Source organism: Panthera leo, chromosome E3, assembly GCF_018350215.1.
Source record: "Panthera leo isolate Ple1 chromosome E3, P.leo_Ple1_pat1.1, whole genome shotgun sequence".
NCBI classification, from domain to species: domain Eukaryota; kingdom Metazoa; phylum Chordata; class Mammalia; order Carnivora; family Felidae; genus Panthera; species Panthera leo.
In genome coordinates, this window is record NC_056694.1 from 28308018 (window position 1) to 28320836 (window position 12819).

Sequence of the window (12819 nt, forward strand, 5' to 3'; positions counted from 1 at the left end):
GCCCGGACTCACACGGGAGCGTGAAACCCCGGAGGGCTCCTCCCGCAGCCCCGAGACCCCGCCTCTCACCTGCACGAAGAAGTAGATGAGGCCCAGCGGCGGGATGATGATGGCAGCGATGGGCGTGGCCAGCAGGATGATGGCGCAGGCGCCGATGACGTTGAACAGGGAGCCCATGAACATCTTGATGACCTGAGGGATCATCGAGTCCACCGTGTCCAGCTCCTTGGAGAAGCGGTTCACCAGGTTCCCGCTGGGGGTCCGCTCGAAGAAGCTCATGGGGGACCGGAGCACGTTCTGCAGCAGGTTCAGGTGCAGGCGGCGGGAAGCAAAGATCCCCCCGATGGACAGCGCCATGGAGTAGCCGAACACCGAGATACCTGCAACGTTCTGGCGGTAAACACCACAGTGGGGCCCGGGCGCGGGGTGGGGGTGAGGACAGGCCATGCAGACGCAACAGGCCTGCACGCTCGGCCTCGAAGAATAACGGGCAACGGTGATGACGAGAGTCGTGGCTGCTATTTACTGAGGACTCAGTGTCTATTCAACACCGTACAAGAGTTTTACACGTTAATTTTTTTTAAAAATTTTAAATGTTTGTTTTTCAGAGAGAGAGAGAGAGAGAGAGAGAGAGAGAGAGGGAGAGCAAGCATGAGCAGAGACAGAGAGAGACACAGAATCCGAGGCAGGCTCCAGGCTCTGAGCTGTCAGCACAGAACCCGACGTGGGTCTCAAACGCGAACCATGAGATGGTGACCCGAGCCGAAGTCAGATGTTCAACCGACGGAGTCACGCAGGTGCCCCACATGCACCTAATTCTTTTTTTTCTTTTATTAAAAAAAATTTTTTTTTAAAGTTTATTTATTTTTGAGACAGAGAGAGACAGAGCATGAACAGGGGAGGAGCAGAGAGAGAGGGAGACACAGAATCTGAAACAGGCTCCAGGCTCTGAGCTGTCAGCACAGAGCCCAACGCGGGGCTTGAACTCACGGACCGTGAGATCATGACCTGAGCCGAAGTGGGACACCTAACCGACCAAGCCACCCAGGCGCCCCCACATGCACCTAATTCTTAAGACTGACTCTGTATAAATCCTATTAGCACCCATTTTACAGAGAAGGGAGCTCAAGGTCAGACAGGTGAACTCCTCTGCCCTCGATACAGTCAGCCAATCAGCAGCAGAGTCGGAGTTCTGATCCAGGCAGCCTGCTTGCTCCAGGGTCATGCTCTTAATCTGTATGCCACATTCCTCTAGACCAGTGGCATGCAACAGAACTTTCTGGAATGATGGAAATGTTCTGGACCTATGCAGTCCAGTGTGGTCGCCTCCAGGCACATGTGGCTACTGAGCACTTGACATGTGGCCAGTGCCACTGACAGCTGATACTGTTACTTAGGTTTGACGAACCGCAATTCAAAGAGCCACACTGTGGCCAGCGGCCACCAGAGTGGACAGCTCAGCTCTGGAACAGACACTGCTGCTGTGTGAGGCAGGGAAACATCACACCCACCCTGTGTCCCACCTTCCCTCAAGGACAGTTTGGAGGCTAGTCCCATGCCCAATGACGAGGCGTTAGGGATGAAGAAATCTGGGAAATCCATGTCTACTCTTCTGGTTTTTTTTTTTTTTTCAAAGCCATCTCCCGGAGACCATGAGACATCTGTGGCTCCTCTGAACAAGCCACAGCGAGACAGCCGTTCTTTGCAAAGAGATTTCATAGGGATGGAGAGGCTTACTCTCGGGAGCAGGGGCTGAAACAACTGGCTGCACCCAGCGCTGCCCAACTGTGTCTTTGCCACCTACCAGCTGTGGGACCTTCCTGCAAGTCACTTAACCTCTAGGCACCGGGGGTCCTCCTCTATAAGATGGCAACAATGATACGTAACCTTGTAGCACTGCTGAATGTGAAGGGCAGTGTGCCGCTGTACAGAAAGTACTCAAATGTATCAAACCTATACTTACGTATCACAGACACTGAACACACGTAGGTAGGGACAGATGCACACTGCTTTTAGGAGTCTAAACACACGGCTCGTTAACATAGTGTAGCACAGTGATCAAGAGCAGGGGCTCCTGGGCCAGACCACCTCACTCAAAGCCAGCCCTGCCCATGTATTTGCTGTGCAACTTCCGGCAACTTACTTAACCTCACTGGGGCTTAGAGTCTCTATTTCTTTTCTTTTCTCTTTTTTTAAAATTACTTTATTTTTATTTACAAAATTTTTAATGTTTATTTTTGAGAGAAATAGAAAGACAGATGGAGTGCCTGGGTGGATCAGTTGGTCAGGCATCCAACTTCGGTTCAGGTCACGATCTTGTGGTTCATGAGTTCGAGCCCTGCGTCAGGACCCGTGCTGACAGCTGGGAGCCTAGAGCCTGCTTCCAATTCTGTGTGTCATTCCCTCTCTGCCCCTCCCCTGTTTGCAGTGTGTGTGTGTGTGTGTGTGTGTGTGTGTGTGTGTGTGTGTCTCACAAATAAATAAACATTAAAACAAATTTAAAATGAAAAAAAAAAAAAAAAAGAGTGCAAGCAGGGGAGGGGCAGACAGAGAGAGAGGGAGAAACAGAATCTAAAGCAGACTCCAGGCTCTGAGCTGTCAGCATGGAACCTGATGTGGGGCTTGAACTCAAATCACAAGATCATGACCTGAGCCTCAGCCATGATGCTTAACTGACAGAGCCACCCTACTCATCACCCTACTGATTTTTATTTTAGAGAGACATAGTGTGTGCAGGGAACATGGGCAGAGGGAGAGAGAGAAAATCCCAAGCTGGCCCCATGCCCAGTGCCGAGCTCAATGTGGGGTGTGATCCCACAAGCCCGGGATCATGACCTGAGCAAAAATCAAGAGTCAGAAGGGCAAGGGACTGAGCCACCCAAGTGCTGCTAGAGTCTCTATTTCTAAAATGCGGAAAATACTAGCTGTGACCTCATGACACCTGCTGCAAAAGCAACATAAGTTAAAACACCTAAAAATGTTTAGAACATGACCAGCACCAAGTAAGTGCTCGGTAAACAACAGCTCTTATTATTAACGTTGTTGTGTTTGGGGACCTTCGTGGAACCACAAGAAGGGTATACAGGGTTTCTCAATTTCGTCACTACTGACATTTGAGGCTACGTCATTCTCTGTTTTGGGGGCCGGGCTATGCACTGCAGGACATCTAGCGACCCCCCTGACCTCTACAAGGCAGTTGCCCCCCGCACCGTGACAGCTCTAAGTACCTCCAGACATTGCTAAATGTCCCCCCAGGGGACAACATTGAGCACCACTAGCATAACCGAGTTCCCACTCTCAGGGAGCAGGTTAAAGTCCACAAGTGAGAGTTTACAGAAGCCCCATCACCCTGACACAGGAACAAGGGGCAAGGGCCCTTGCTTGCCAAGGCTCGAGGGGGCTGCTGTTCCTCAGCTTTCCTCATCTGTAAAATGGACACATTGGAGTGCTCTTCATCTCCTAGGGCCCCATGAAACAGAGCATTCAAGAAACATTCCCTCTACAAGATATCTGAGTGTCTACTAAGTGATAGGTACTGTTCATGTGAGTTTGGCTTAGTTTGGGGGTCTGCAAAACCCTGACAAACGGGGGACCCAACTGCATAATAAGACATGGAGACATTTCAAGTGGCCAAAATTGGGTGGGCAGAGGAGGATGGGAAGGAGACGGCCCCCACCTTGCGAAATGCCCAGGGCGCCGTAGACGCTCAGCCGGACTTTGGTGTGCTCCTGGGTCCCGTTGACGATGGGGTCATCAGTCCAGAGGCTGAGCCAATAGTTAGAAGCCAGGGCAGCAACGTGGTTGCACAAGAAAAGGAAGATGCTCAGAAAGGCGATGAACAGTCCGATGGCCTTCATGTAGTCCCAGTACACGGACAGCTTGACCTGCAGACCCAGGGACAGAAGGCATTCGGAGGGTGTTCCCACCACACGCATCCAAGGTCAGGCACTCCCAACAGCACCTGTGTGATCCAGTCCCCCCCACCCCTGGTGCTCACGCCCACAGCACAGTCCCCCTTAGTTGATGGATAAAGTCAGCAGGAGAGAAAGTCAAGGTCTCTGCCCTCATGGAGCTGCCGGTCAAGTGGCAAGACAGACATCCAGCGTCCAGGTGAATGTGTAATTATAGAGAAGGGCTGGAGCAGTGCAGGATTCCCTCAGAGCATAAAATTGGGCATCACGACCTGAGCGAACGGGGAGGTAATCTGACAATTTCCCTGAGGAAATGATGACCAAGAACGGAAAAAAGGCACGTAGGGCAGAGGAAGCAGCATGTGCAAAGGCCCTGAGATAGCAAGGAACACAACACGTTTAGGGAACCGAAGGGAGGCGTGGGTGGCTGGAACACGGTCGAGCTATAGAACGAGCGGCGGTCACACCACACAGGGCCTGGAAGATCCTGTTTAGCATTCGGAGCTTTAGTCCAGGCCCATCAGGAAGGTGTGACATGTGGCCTAGCAACTGAGACCAAGTGCTACCTCCCCCCTCGTTTCCTCTCAACGGCGAACACCGACTCCACATTGGTTCCACTGGCTCCTGGATGGTCGGTGCCGGCTTAGTCTGTTCCTCGGCTCCAAAGGGCAACCAAGGAGGACTTCTCCCACTCCTCCCTTCCTTGTGGAGCCCAGGAGAAGGGCTAAATAATTCTGTGTAGTTGTTCAAAGGGGGGCCTGAACACCAGAGACAGGGGCAGCCTGCTTTGGGCCAGCCCTAGGCCCAATCTGCCTGGCTCGGTTTCCACAAACGCCAGGTATCCGTCCTTGTGTGGGTGTGCTCATGGTCGCTTCAAGCTCTCATGTGCTGAATTTGGGGTCATAAAAACCACTGATGTGAATAAGAGTCGGGCTGAAAGGTTAACAGGTGAAAGCCCGGAGGTCTCACGTGTAACTGACCGCTTCTTTTTGACTTTTATTTTGTCTGGTTTTTCCAACTGAAATGGGGGGTGGGGGGCTGTTCCAGAATTACCACGTTTTTGTCACCGTTTGGCTTTGTCACACAGCCAAGCAGCCCGCTGCTGATCCCGGAATTACACTGCGGGACTTGGGGACCCCCCAGCAGCAGCAGAGCACGGTGGGTGTGGGAGTCCAAGATTCCGAGCGAGCTTGCTGAGCCCAGCTCCACTCCCAGTCGAGCTCTGGCAAGTCACAAGCCCCCCGCTCTGTTTTCCTGGCGTATAAAAGGCAGGTGATACCGGGCGGTGTGGGATTAAATAAGCACTCAGTGGGCCTGGCATTCCTTCTCCGGTCTTTGATTTGGGGTCACTCCCCTGGCTCCCCAGAGGACCAGCAAGAACAGGAGGGAGGATACACTACGGCCACCTCCACCCCTGACCAAGGCTGCGATGAGAAGAGAAGAGAAGAAGCCTGAAACGGAGGATTCCAGGAGCTTCTGGATGCATCCAGGTAGATCTGAGAGAACGGTGTGCTGACCTCGCTTGTTCCTGAACCACCCCACATGGGGTGTGAACTTCTGATTTTAAAAATTCCATTCCCCTTTTTTTTTTAAAAAAAACATACCACATGTATTTTTAAAAATAAACTCTGGATCGTTACCATAAATGGAAGGTTATTGACACACGCCCAAAACAGGGGAGCATAAAACACATACAAGAAAACAAGGGCCCGAAACCAGTTTTCCCTGGGACAACAAGACGTCAGCGCCTGTCAGTGCTACAGACTTGAATGTCTGTGTCCCTCCAAATTTGGATGTTGAGATCCTAACCCCGAGGGAGATGGTATTAAGAGGTGGGGCTCTGGGCAAGTGGTCGGATCCTCAGGACGGAACCCTCACGATGGGGTTAGTGCCTTTAGAGGACTGGCTCCACAGGGCACATGGCTGTCTGCGAACCAAGAAGCAAGCCCTCTCTAGAAACGCCTGCTGGTACCTTGGTCTTTGGCTCGCCAGCCTCCCGAAGTGCTAGCAATAAAGGCAGGTTGCTTCTAAGCCACCCAGCCTATGGTTTTGTTTTTTTTTTTTTTAACATTTATTTTTATTTTTGAGACAGAGAGAGACAGAGCATGAACGGGGGAGGGTCAGAGAGAGAGGGAAACACAGATTCCGAAACAGGCTCCAGGCTCTGAGCTGTCAGCACACAGCCCGACGCGGGGCTCGAACCCACGGACCGCGAGGTCATGACCTGAGCTGAAGTCGGAGGCTTAACCGACTGAGCCACCCAGGCGCCCCCAGCCTATGGTTTTCTGTGACAGCAGCTCACGAGACTAAGACAGGCATAAAAGATAAACGAGCATCTAACTCAGACTTTCTAGGTAATCATCAGGGTTAAAACAGAAATCAAAGACTCACATTACGCAACGCGACAGAGATGTTATCTCAGAGGCAACCTTACCTTGTACACAACTTCCCACACGTGGGAAGGCAGGATTTAGAGCACCCGGGTCACCTACAGAAAGCCCCCAGCTGCTCAAAGGAGGTGGTGGTCAGTAGAGCAGAGGCTACAAACGTCAACCCTGGAGTCTGGCTGCCAGGGTTCAAATCCTAGCTCTGCCGTCCCCCGGCTGCGACCTTGGGCAAGTCATTTAGGCTCTCGGGTCCCTGTTTCCAGCACTGGGAAATGGCACTTTTATAGGCTTGTTGAGGGGCAAGACACCAGCGAACATAAACAAGGCATTCTGCACAGGGCCCCGCACGCAGGGACGCCAGCCACGGTCCTCACCTGCCCCGTTTGAGCCTTGTCTGCCTCCACCAGCTTCCACGCGTCCTCGTCCTGGGCTCCAGCTTTCTGCGGCTCGGCGGTGCTCATGTGGTGGCGGCTAACGTCCCCGCTGTAGGAGGAAGAGTTGCTCAGCTGTCTGGGGAAAGCAGGGCACACGGGTGTCAACCAAACGGGAGCCTCGGGGACAGAGGCAAGCCCGGCAGAGCATCAAGCTAGTTCAATCCTCTGATTTCACAGCCGTGACCCAGGGAGGGGACCCGCGACAAAGGACCCCACGGAGAAGATGTTCCTTCACGCAGGCAGTGCTCAGGAAGCATCTCTGGCCTGCCGGTGGTCGTCATCAGCTTTAAACACCACGATACACTATCACCAATCATGTGGCCCAAAGCTGTCTTTAGAGCCTTCCCCGAGGTAGCCCCACCCCCTGGGGACTTGTCACCCTGGAGAATGATGTAGGCGTGCGCGGGCATATGCACAAGAATGCCCTCTTGAGCCATGGCTCAGTCCCACACGGGCAAAGGGATGGGATGTGACTTCCATCCTGGTTGGGGACTCTCCCCACTGCCTTCTTGGTTTGCAGGCATTCATGAAGCCTGCAAGCTCCTCAGGCCAGCTGGGAGCAGAAGGGGCTCCAGTTAGAAACTGAGGACAGTGATCCAGCCCCTGAGGAACTGATTCCTGCCAACACTCATGTGAGCTTCGTAGTGATCCTTCCCCAGCCAAACCTTCAGATGAGACCCCAGCCTGCCAGGAACCTCGGATGTGGCTCGTGTGAGACCCTGAATGGACGAAGCGGCTCAGCCGTGCCCAGATCTTCCAAAGCCACAGAAACTAGGAGATGACAAGCCACTAAGTTTGAGGTCATCTGTTACACAGCAACTGATGTGCCCAGTGTCCCCGACACTTCTGCTCAGTCCGCTCATGGTTCTCCCTGGCAAGGCCCCCACCGTCACCACCCGTAGGTCCCAGGACCACCTCCAGGTGCTGCCTTATGTCGGTTTTCTCAGCAGATTCTCCAATCACAGCAACCATGACTGACCGATCACGTGCCTGAATCCCGGCAGTGCCCCCACAGCCCCGGGGTGAGGCTCCGTTCTACGTGACTTACACACATGTAGCTAGCTCACTGCCTTGACGGGTGCACCAACAGAGCAGGAATATTTCCACCTGTCCCGTACAACAAAAATCAGGAGTCTAGGGGGCTGCTGTGTGCAGTGTTCTGATGGGAGGAGCTACTCACGCCATTTTCCTTCCCAGCCCCGTGTCTGTGGAATCCACCCCCACCCGGAGCAAGATAACTGCAGGGTAACAGCAAGATAACTGCTCACCCAGTTAGAAGTGAGTGCTGTTTACTGGGTGCTGATGAAGCAAGGTGCTGTGCTGAGTACTTCTCAGGCACTACACAGTGTCCGTCTCACTACAGCCAGCCCCCTGCAGTAGGTACACCACAGACCCTATCTGACACATAAGAAACTGAGGCACAGAGAGGTTAAGCAAGCAGGCTCACGGAATGCTGCTCCTCCAAATCCCAAACCCATCTAGCTGAAAACAACCTCCTTTAAAGCAGCAAAGCCTAGACCTTTGGAGCACTGGCTCAGAGACCAGGATTGGGTTCGAATCCAAGTTCAGTTTCGGGGCACCTGGGTGGCTCAGTCAGGTAAGCATCTGACTTTGGCTCAGGTCATGATGTCACAGTTCGTGGGTTTGAGCCCCACGTCGGGCTCTGTGCTGGCAGCTCAGAGCCTGGAGCCTGCTTCGGATTCTGTGTCCCTCCCTCTCTCTGCCCCTCCCCCACTTGTGCTCTGTCTCTGTCTCTCAAAAATAAATAAATGTTAAAAAAAAAAAAAAAAGCTCAGTTTCTCTCCAGCTGCATGACTTAGGGAGAGTGCTCAGTTTGCTCATCTATAAAATGGGAAGGTAAGATTTCAACAGACCATACAGGGCTGGTGCCATGCCTGGCTCCCAATGGTGGATTGAACATCGTGGTCACTACCAGTGTGACCATTTTGATTCAAATACTGGCTCTTACAGCCTGACCGGTCCAGGCCCCTCTGAACGACTTGAGCCAAGATCAATATCACGTGGGGAACGTGAGTGTCCCAAGTGCAGACGTCATCTGGTGAACAGTGCCAGGTGAGGTCTCCTAATGATTTGGGAAAGGAGGCAGAAAGCCCACATCTTCTAAGACCTCGGGGAGCTGAAGGCCTGTCTCGGTAAGTCAGACAGGCTGCCGGCACTCCCATCCCTCTTGGCTCCCGACCCAGGCAGGTGGCAGAGACAGGGCGCCTGGAGAATCCGGAGGAACGGGTCCGCCCGTACCCCCTACCTCTGCAGCTGCTTCCCCGCGACGTCCGTCACCAGCATGCCATTCTCCATCTGCTTCGTCTCCTTCCCGGGACTACTGATGCCTGTTAACCCGGGCAGAAGACAGGAGAGAGGGAAATTGTGATGTCAGGAGTTGGGCACCAAGACCCAGGACATTGAGGAAAACCCATCACTTGAACGCAGATAACCTGACCCCCAGGAAGCTCAGAAAGCAGGAGCTGCTTTGCTGAGGCCACAGACAGTCTCCCGGCGCAGGTGCGGGAGATACGTGTTGTTGGCTGGCTCCCTTGGGCCACAGGTGATGGCCTGCGACCACCTAGAGGGCCCCGCAGGGGAGGGTGCCCTGTGCCGGCAGCAACAGGTGTGGTTCAGTGCAGCTAACAGCGTCTCAGCTCCATGAAGCTTAGTCCAAGGGGCCAGGAAGCAAGGAGCCTCGTGGGGAAAGGGGCACAGCTCACGGGTCCCTAAGCATCCCGTGCAAGGCGCGTACTCAAATAACAACCAGTTTTGACAAGAGCATCAGCCAACAGGAGGAGTCCGGGAAGGCGCTCCAGCCGCACCTCCCAGGGCCAGTTTTCGGTTGCCAGATCGTGGGGAGGTCCAGACGTCTAGGGTAGAGGGTGCCTGGAGCAGTGCCTTTTCCCCCACGGTGATGAACTTCCCTGACGACTGGTGGGGCCACCGTGAGAAATACCAGCCAGGCATGTGCCCCTATCCCAGGAGTCACACCCTCAGCATCCACACTCATCACTGTAACCTCGACAGCAGTGGCTCACATTTATTAAACAAGTGGTGGCCGCTGTGCTGACATACAATATCTGCCTTCATTCTCCCGACCCCTCGGTCGTATGTTATTATCACCCCCACTCTGCACTCAACTCTGCACGCCGCTCCCAGGACAAAGAGAGAGCGTACAAGAGAGACGCACGGTGTAGGACTCCGAAGGGCTGGCCCGGAAGAGGAGGGGAGGGCATGCGGGGGAGATGTTACTAAAGGGACAAATACGCAGCCAGCAAGGGCAGGGCGACCCTGGGAACATGCTGATGGAACGTTAAGTGGCACAGAATGCAAAAAGGCAGGCTCTTTCAGATGAGACACTGCAGAGCGGGGCAGGCAACCATTCCCGCGTTGGGGGCAGGGAGCTCTGAGCTGGTGATTCTCCATCTTGGCTGTGAAGGACGCACCCCCCCCCCCGCCCCGGGGATGCCCCCTGCCCAGGTTCGGTCCCTGCAATGACGGCATGCAGGGAGGCCAGGCGCCCACCCTGAGTGAGAGCACAGTCAGGAATGAAGTGTTCTCTTACTTCCCAGCTGTGTGGGCTAGGGAAGCAATAAACCTCCTTGAGCCTCAACTTTCACATCTGCAAAGCAGGAGTCACAGCTACCTTCGTGAGTGGGAGGATGGATGAGGCCGTGCACGGGGCTTGGTAAGGGAAAGACACCACGGTGGTACTTAGCAGCACTCATGCCTAGAAACATGTTCTGTAGATAATTACGGGGTGCAGCCAAGATTGACAATCACTGTTTTATATGTTTCTTTTTAATGCAGCATCTTTTTTTTTTTTTTTAATTAAAAAAAGAAACTACATCACAGAGAAGAATGATAACAAGGATTTTCCGTGCAGGCAAGGACAGCCACATATGCGCCCAGCACTGGAGGCCCCGGCCTGGCCTTGACCGTCTTTCTCTGTGCAGGGACAGGGATGCCCGAAAACAAGCCCAGAGACACCTGCGCTGTGGCAAGGGCTTCAGAGAGCCCCACTCTCAGGGCCGCACAGGCTGCCCTGTGCAAGCTTCAGCCTCCTCTTCTGCTCCTCACCCAGTATGAGCCATAAGGTCTGGATGGGAGACCTCACAGTGGCCTCCTGTGACCCCCTTTCTCAACCCAATTAGCCCATAGGTTGATACAGCAGCTGGGGCAGCTGGAAAACTCTCCGCCAAAAGGAGACAGACTGAGAGTCCTAGGGGGGCAACGTGAACATGGGTCGATCCACCACTCCGTCTGCCTTCTTTGCAAGGCGTCAGCCCCTCCCTCTTCCTACAGTCTCTTCCTACAGGCAGGCCACGGGGGCTCTGCTCAAGGTCAGAAGCGTAGTCCAAGGAACCCCTTCCCCATGACTTTGAACTATCAGTGACCCAACAAGGACTAAAGACAGCTCGGGCTGATCTGTCCTAAAGGAACAGGATTCCTGGAGTTCCTACTTCCTGAGTCTTGCTCATTTGGTTTGGCCTTTGATTTCTGAGCTACCTGGTTCTCTTCCTTGTTTCAGCAGCCGGAGTCGGCCTCTGTGGCTTACGGAAGAGCCCTTATGTCTGGACCCTTAAGACATATTGCTGTTTAAGGAAGGCAGGAGCGATGGGTCCACTCCAGTGGCTGGTGATGCCTTTACCTCGCCAGAGGGAGCCAGCACAGCCTTCCCTGCTGTAATTCTGCTAACAGACAGCCCTCCTCTGGGCACCCACAGACACCTGCAGTTACTCCATCAGGCATCTCCTGGCTCTGCCTTGGGTTGCCTAGGTCCTGCCCATGCCCAGCAAGTAAGGATGGGATCATAATAACCACACTGTGGCCATTCACTGTCCACCCACTACGTGCCAAGCATTTTGTAGACAAGATCTCCTTCAAGACATGCTCATATCATGGTCATCTGACCTACATGACAGTCAGGCTTAACCAAGGTCACCAAGCTGATGAGTAGATCTGGGGATTCAGACTACATCCGCAAGGGTCCACCAGAAAGCCTGGCACATAGTAGGTGTCCAATAAAGGTCTGCTGACCGTCAAGGGCCTCTCTCCAAGCACACAGCTACAGGACCAGTGCACCTACAGTCTCTCCATGCAAGTATGGCTACATCTAACCCAGGTGTCACCGGCCCTTCTCCTCCTTAGCTACCACTTTGCCACCTGAGAAATCACAAGATCCAGAAAAGTGTTAAGGACCAAAGCAAAACTCCCTCCCTAAACTATCCAATTTAAGTGCCTGGAGTGGGGGCAACCTGGGTGGCTCAGTCAGTTGAAAGCCTGACTCCTGATTTTAGCTCAGGTAATGATCCCAGGGTCAGGGGATCGAGCCCCACGTTGGGCTCGGCACTGACCGTGGGGCCTGCTTAAGATTCTCTCTCTCCACTTGCCTCTCTTTCCATCTCACACTCTAAAAAAAAATAAAAATAAAAATAAAAAAATAAATGTCCAGAGGGGATGGGTGGATGTTATCTCCTAAGGATGAGGAAGGGCAAAGCTATTCAAGGGGCCTGCTGCCCCTGTGCCTCAGTGGCCCCATCCCACATGTTCTGGGTAGATCCCTGACAAGCACACTGCACGGGGCCAGCCCTTTCCCTAAAAGTTATAACCATGTCAAACATAAAAAGATCTAGAAAAATGCAAGCCAACCCTCTGTCTGCACTGGTCACAGTATAACAGCTGGGTGGGGTGGGTGTGGCAGCTGGGGGACCGCACACAGGCCTCTACTCTATCACACGTTTCAGGTAAGAAAACTGACTTGTGGAGAGGGAGTCATTTCCCCCAAATTCACACAGGTGGCAGGACTGCCGTTTGACTCTGGGCCACCGGGCACCAGGGCCTGGGCTTCCTGCACAGGCCCTCAAAAACCAAGGGGCCATTTAAAATTATTTTCTTACTTGCTTACTTAGCCCACAGCCCTCAGTTCCTCGAGGTTGGACACTGCTCATGACAGGGGTCTGGGCCACAAGGAACCTTACTCTGAACCAGCTACAGATGGAGCCAAGAAAAGGGGAAGAGAAGGTGACTTGGCTCAGATTTCATCTTGCCCCCCCCCCCAGCCCCCCAGGCTCACCTCCATCA

The 12819-nt window shown here is 53.5% G+C and overlaps 1 protein-coding gene across 3 annotated transcripts in view; it reads right to left on the minus strand.

Moving 5' to 3' along the window:
- The window catches only part of ABCC1 (ATP binding cassette subfamily C member 1), a 139887-nt gene that overhangs the window by 16369 nt on the left and 110699 nt on the right, over positions 1-12819 (minus strand). For 2 of the 3 annotated variants that reach the window (XM_042921379.1, XM_042921378.1), the window contains 4 exons: positions 8999-9080; positions 6673-6808; positions 3677-3884; positions 70-380 (listed from right to left, as the gene is read on the minus strand). In XM_042921379.1, the coding sequence (XP_042777313.1) occupies positions 70-380; positions 3677-3884; positions 6673-6808; positions 8999-9080 (737 nt within the window). The remainder of the gene's footprint in view (positions 1-69; positions 381-3676; positions 3885-6672; positions 6809-8998; positions 9081-12819) is intronic. The other variant, XM_042921380.1, reaches the window with a different exon arrangement.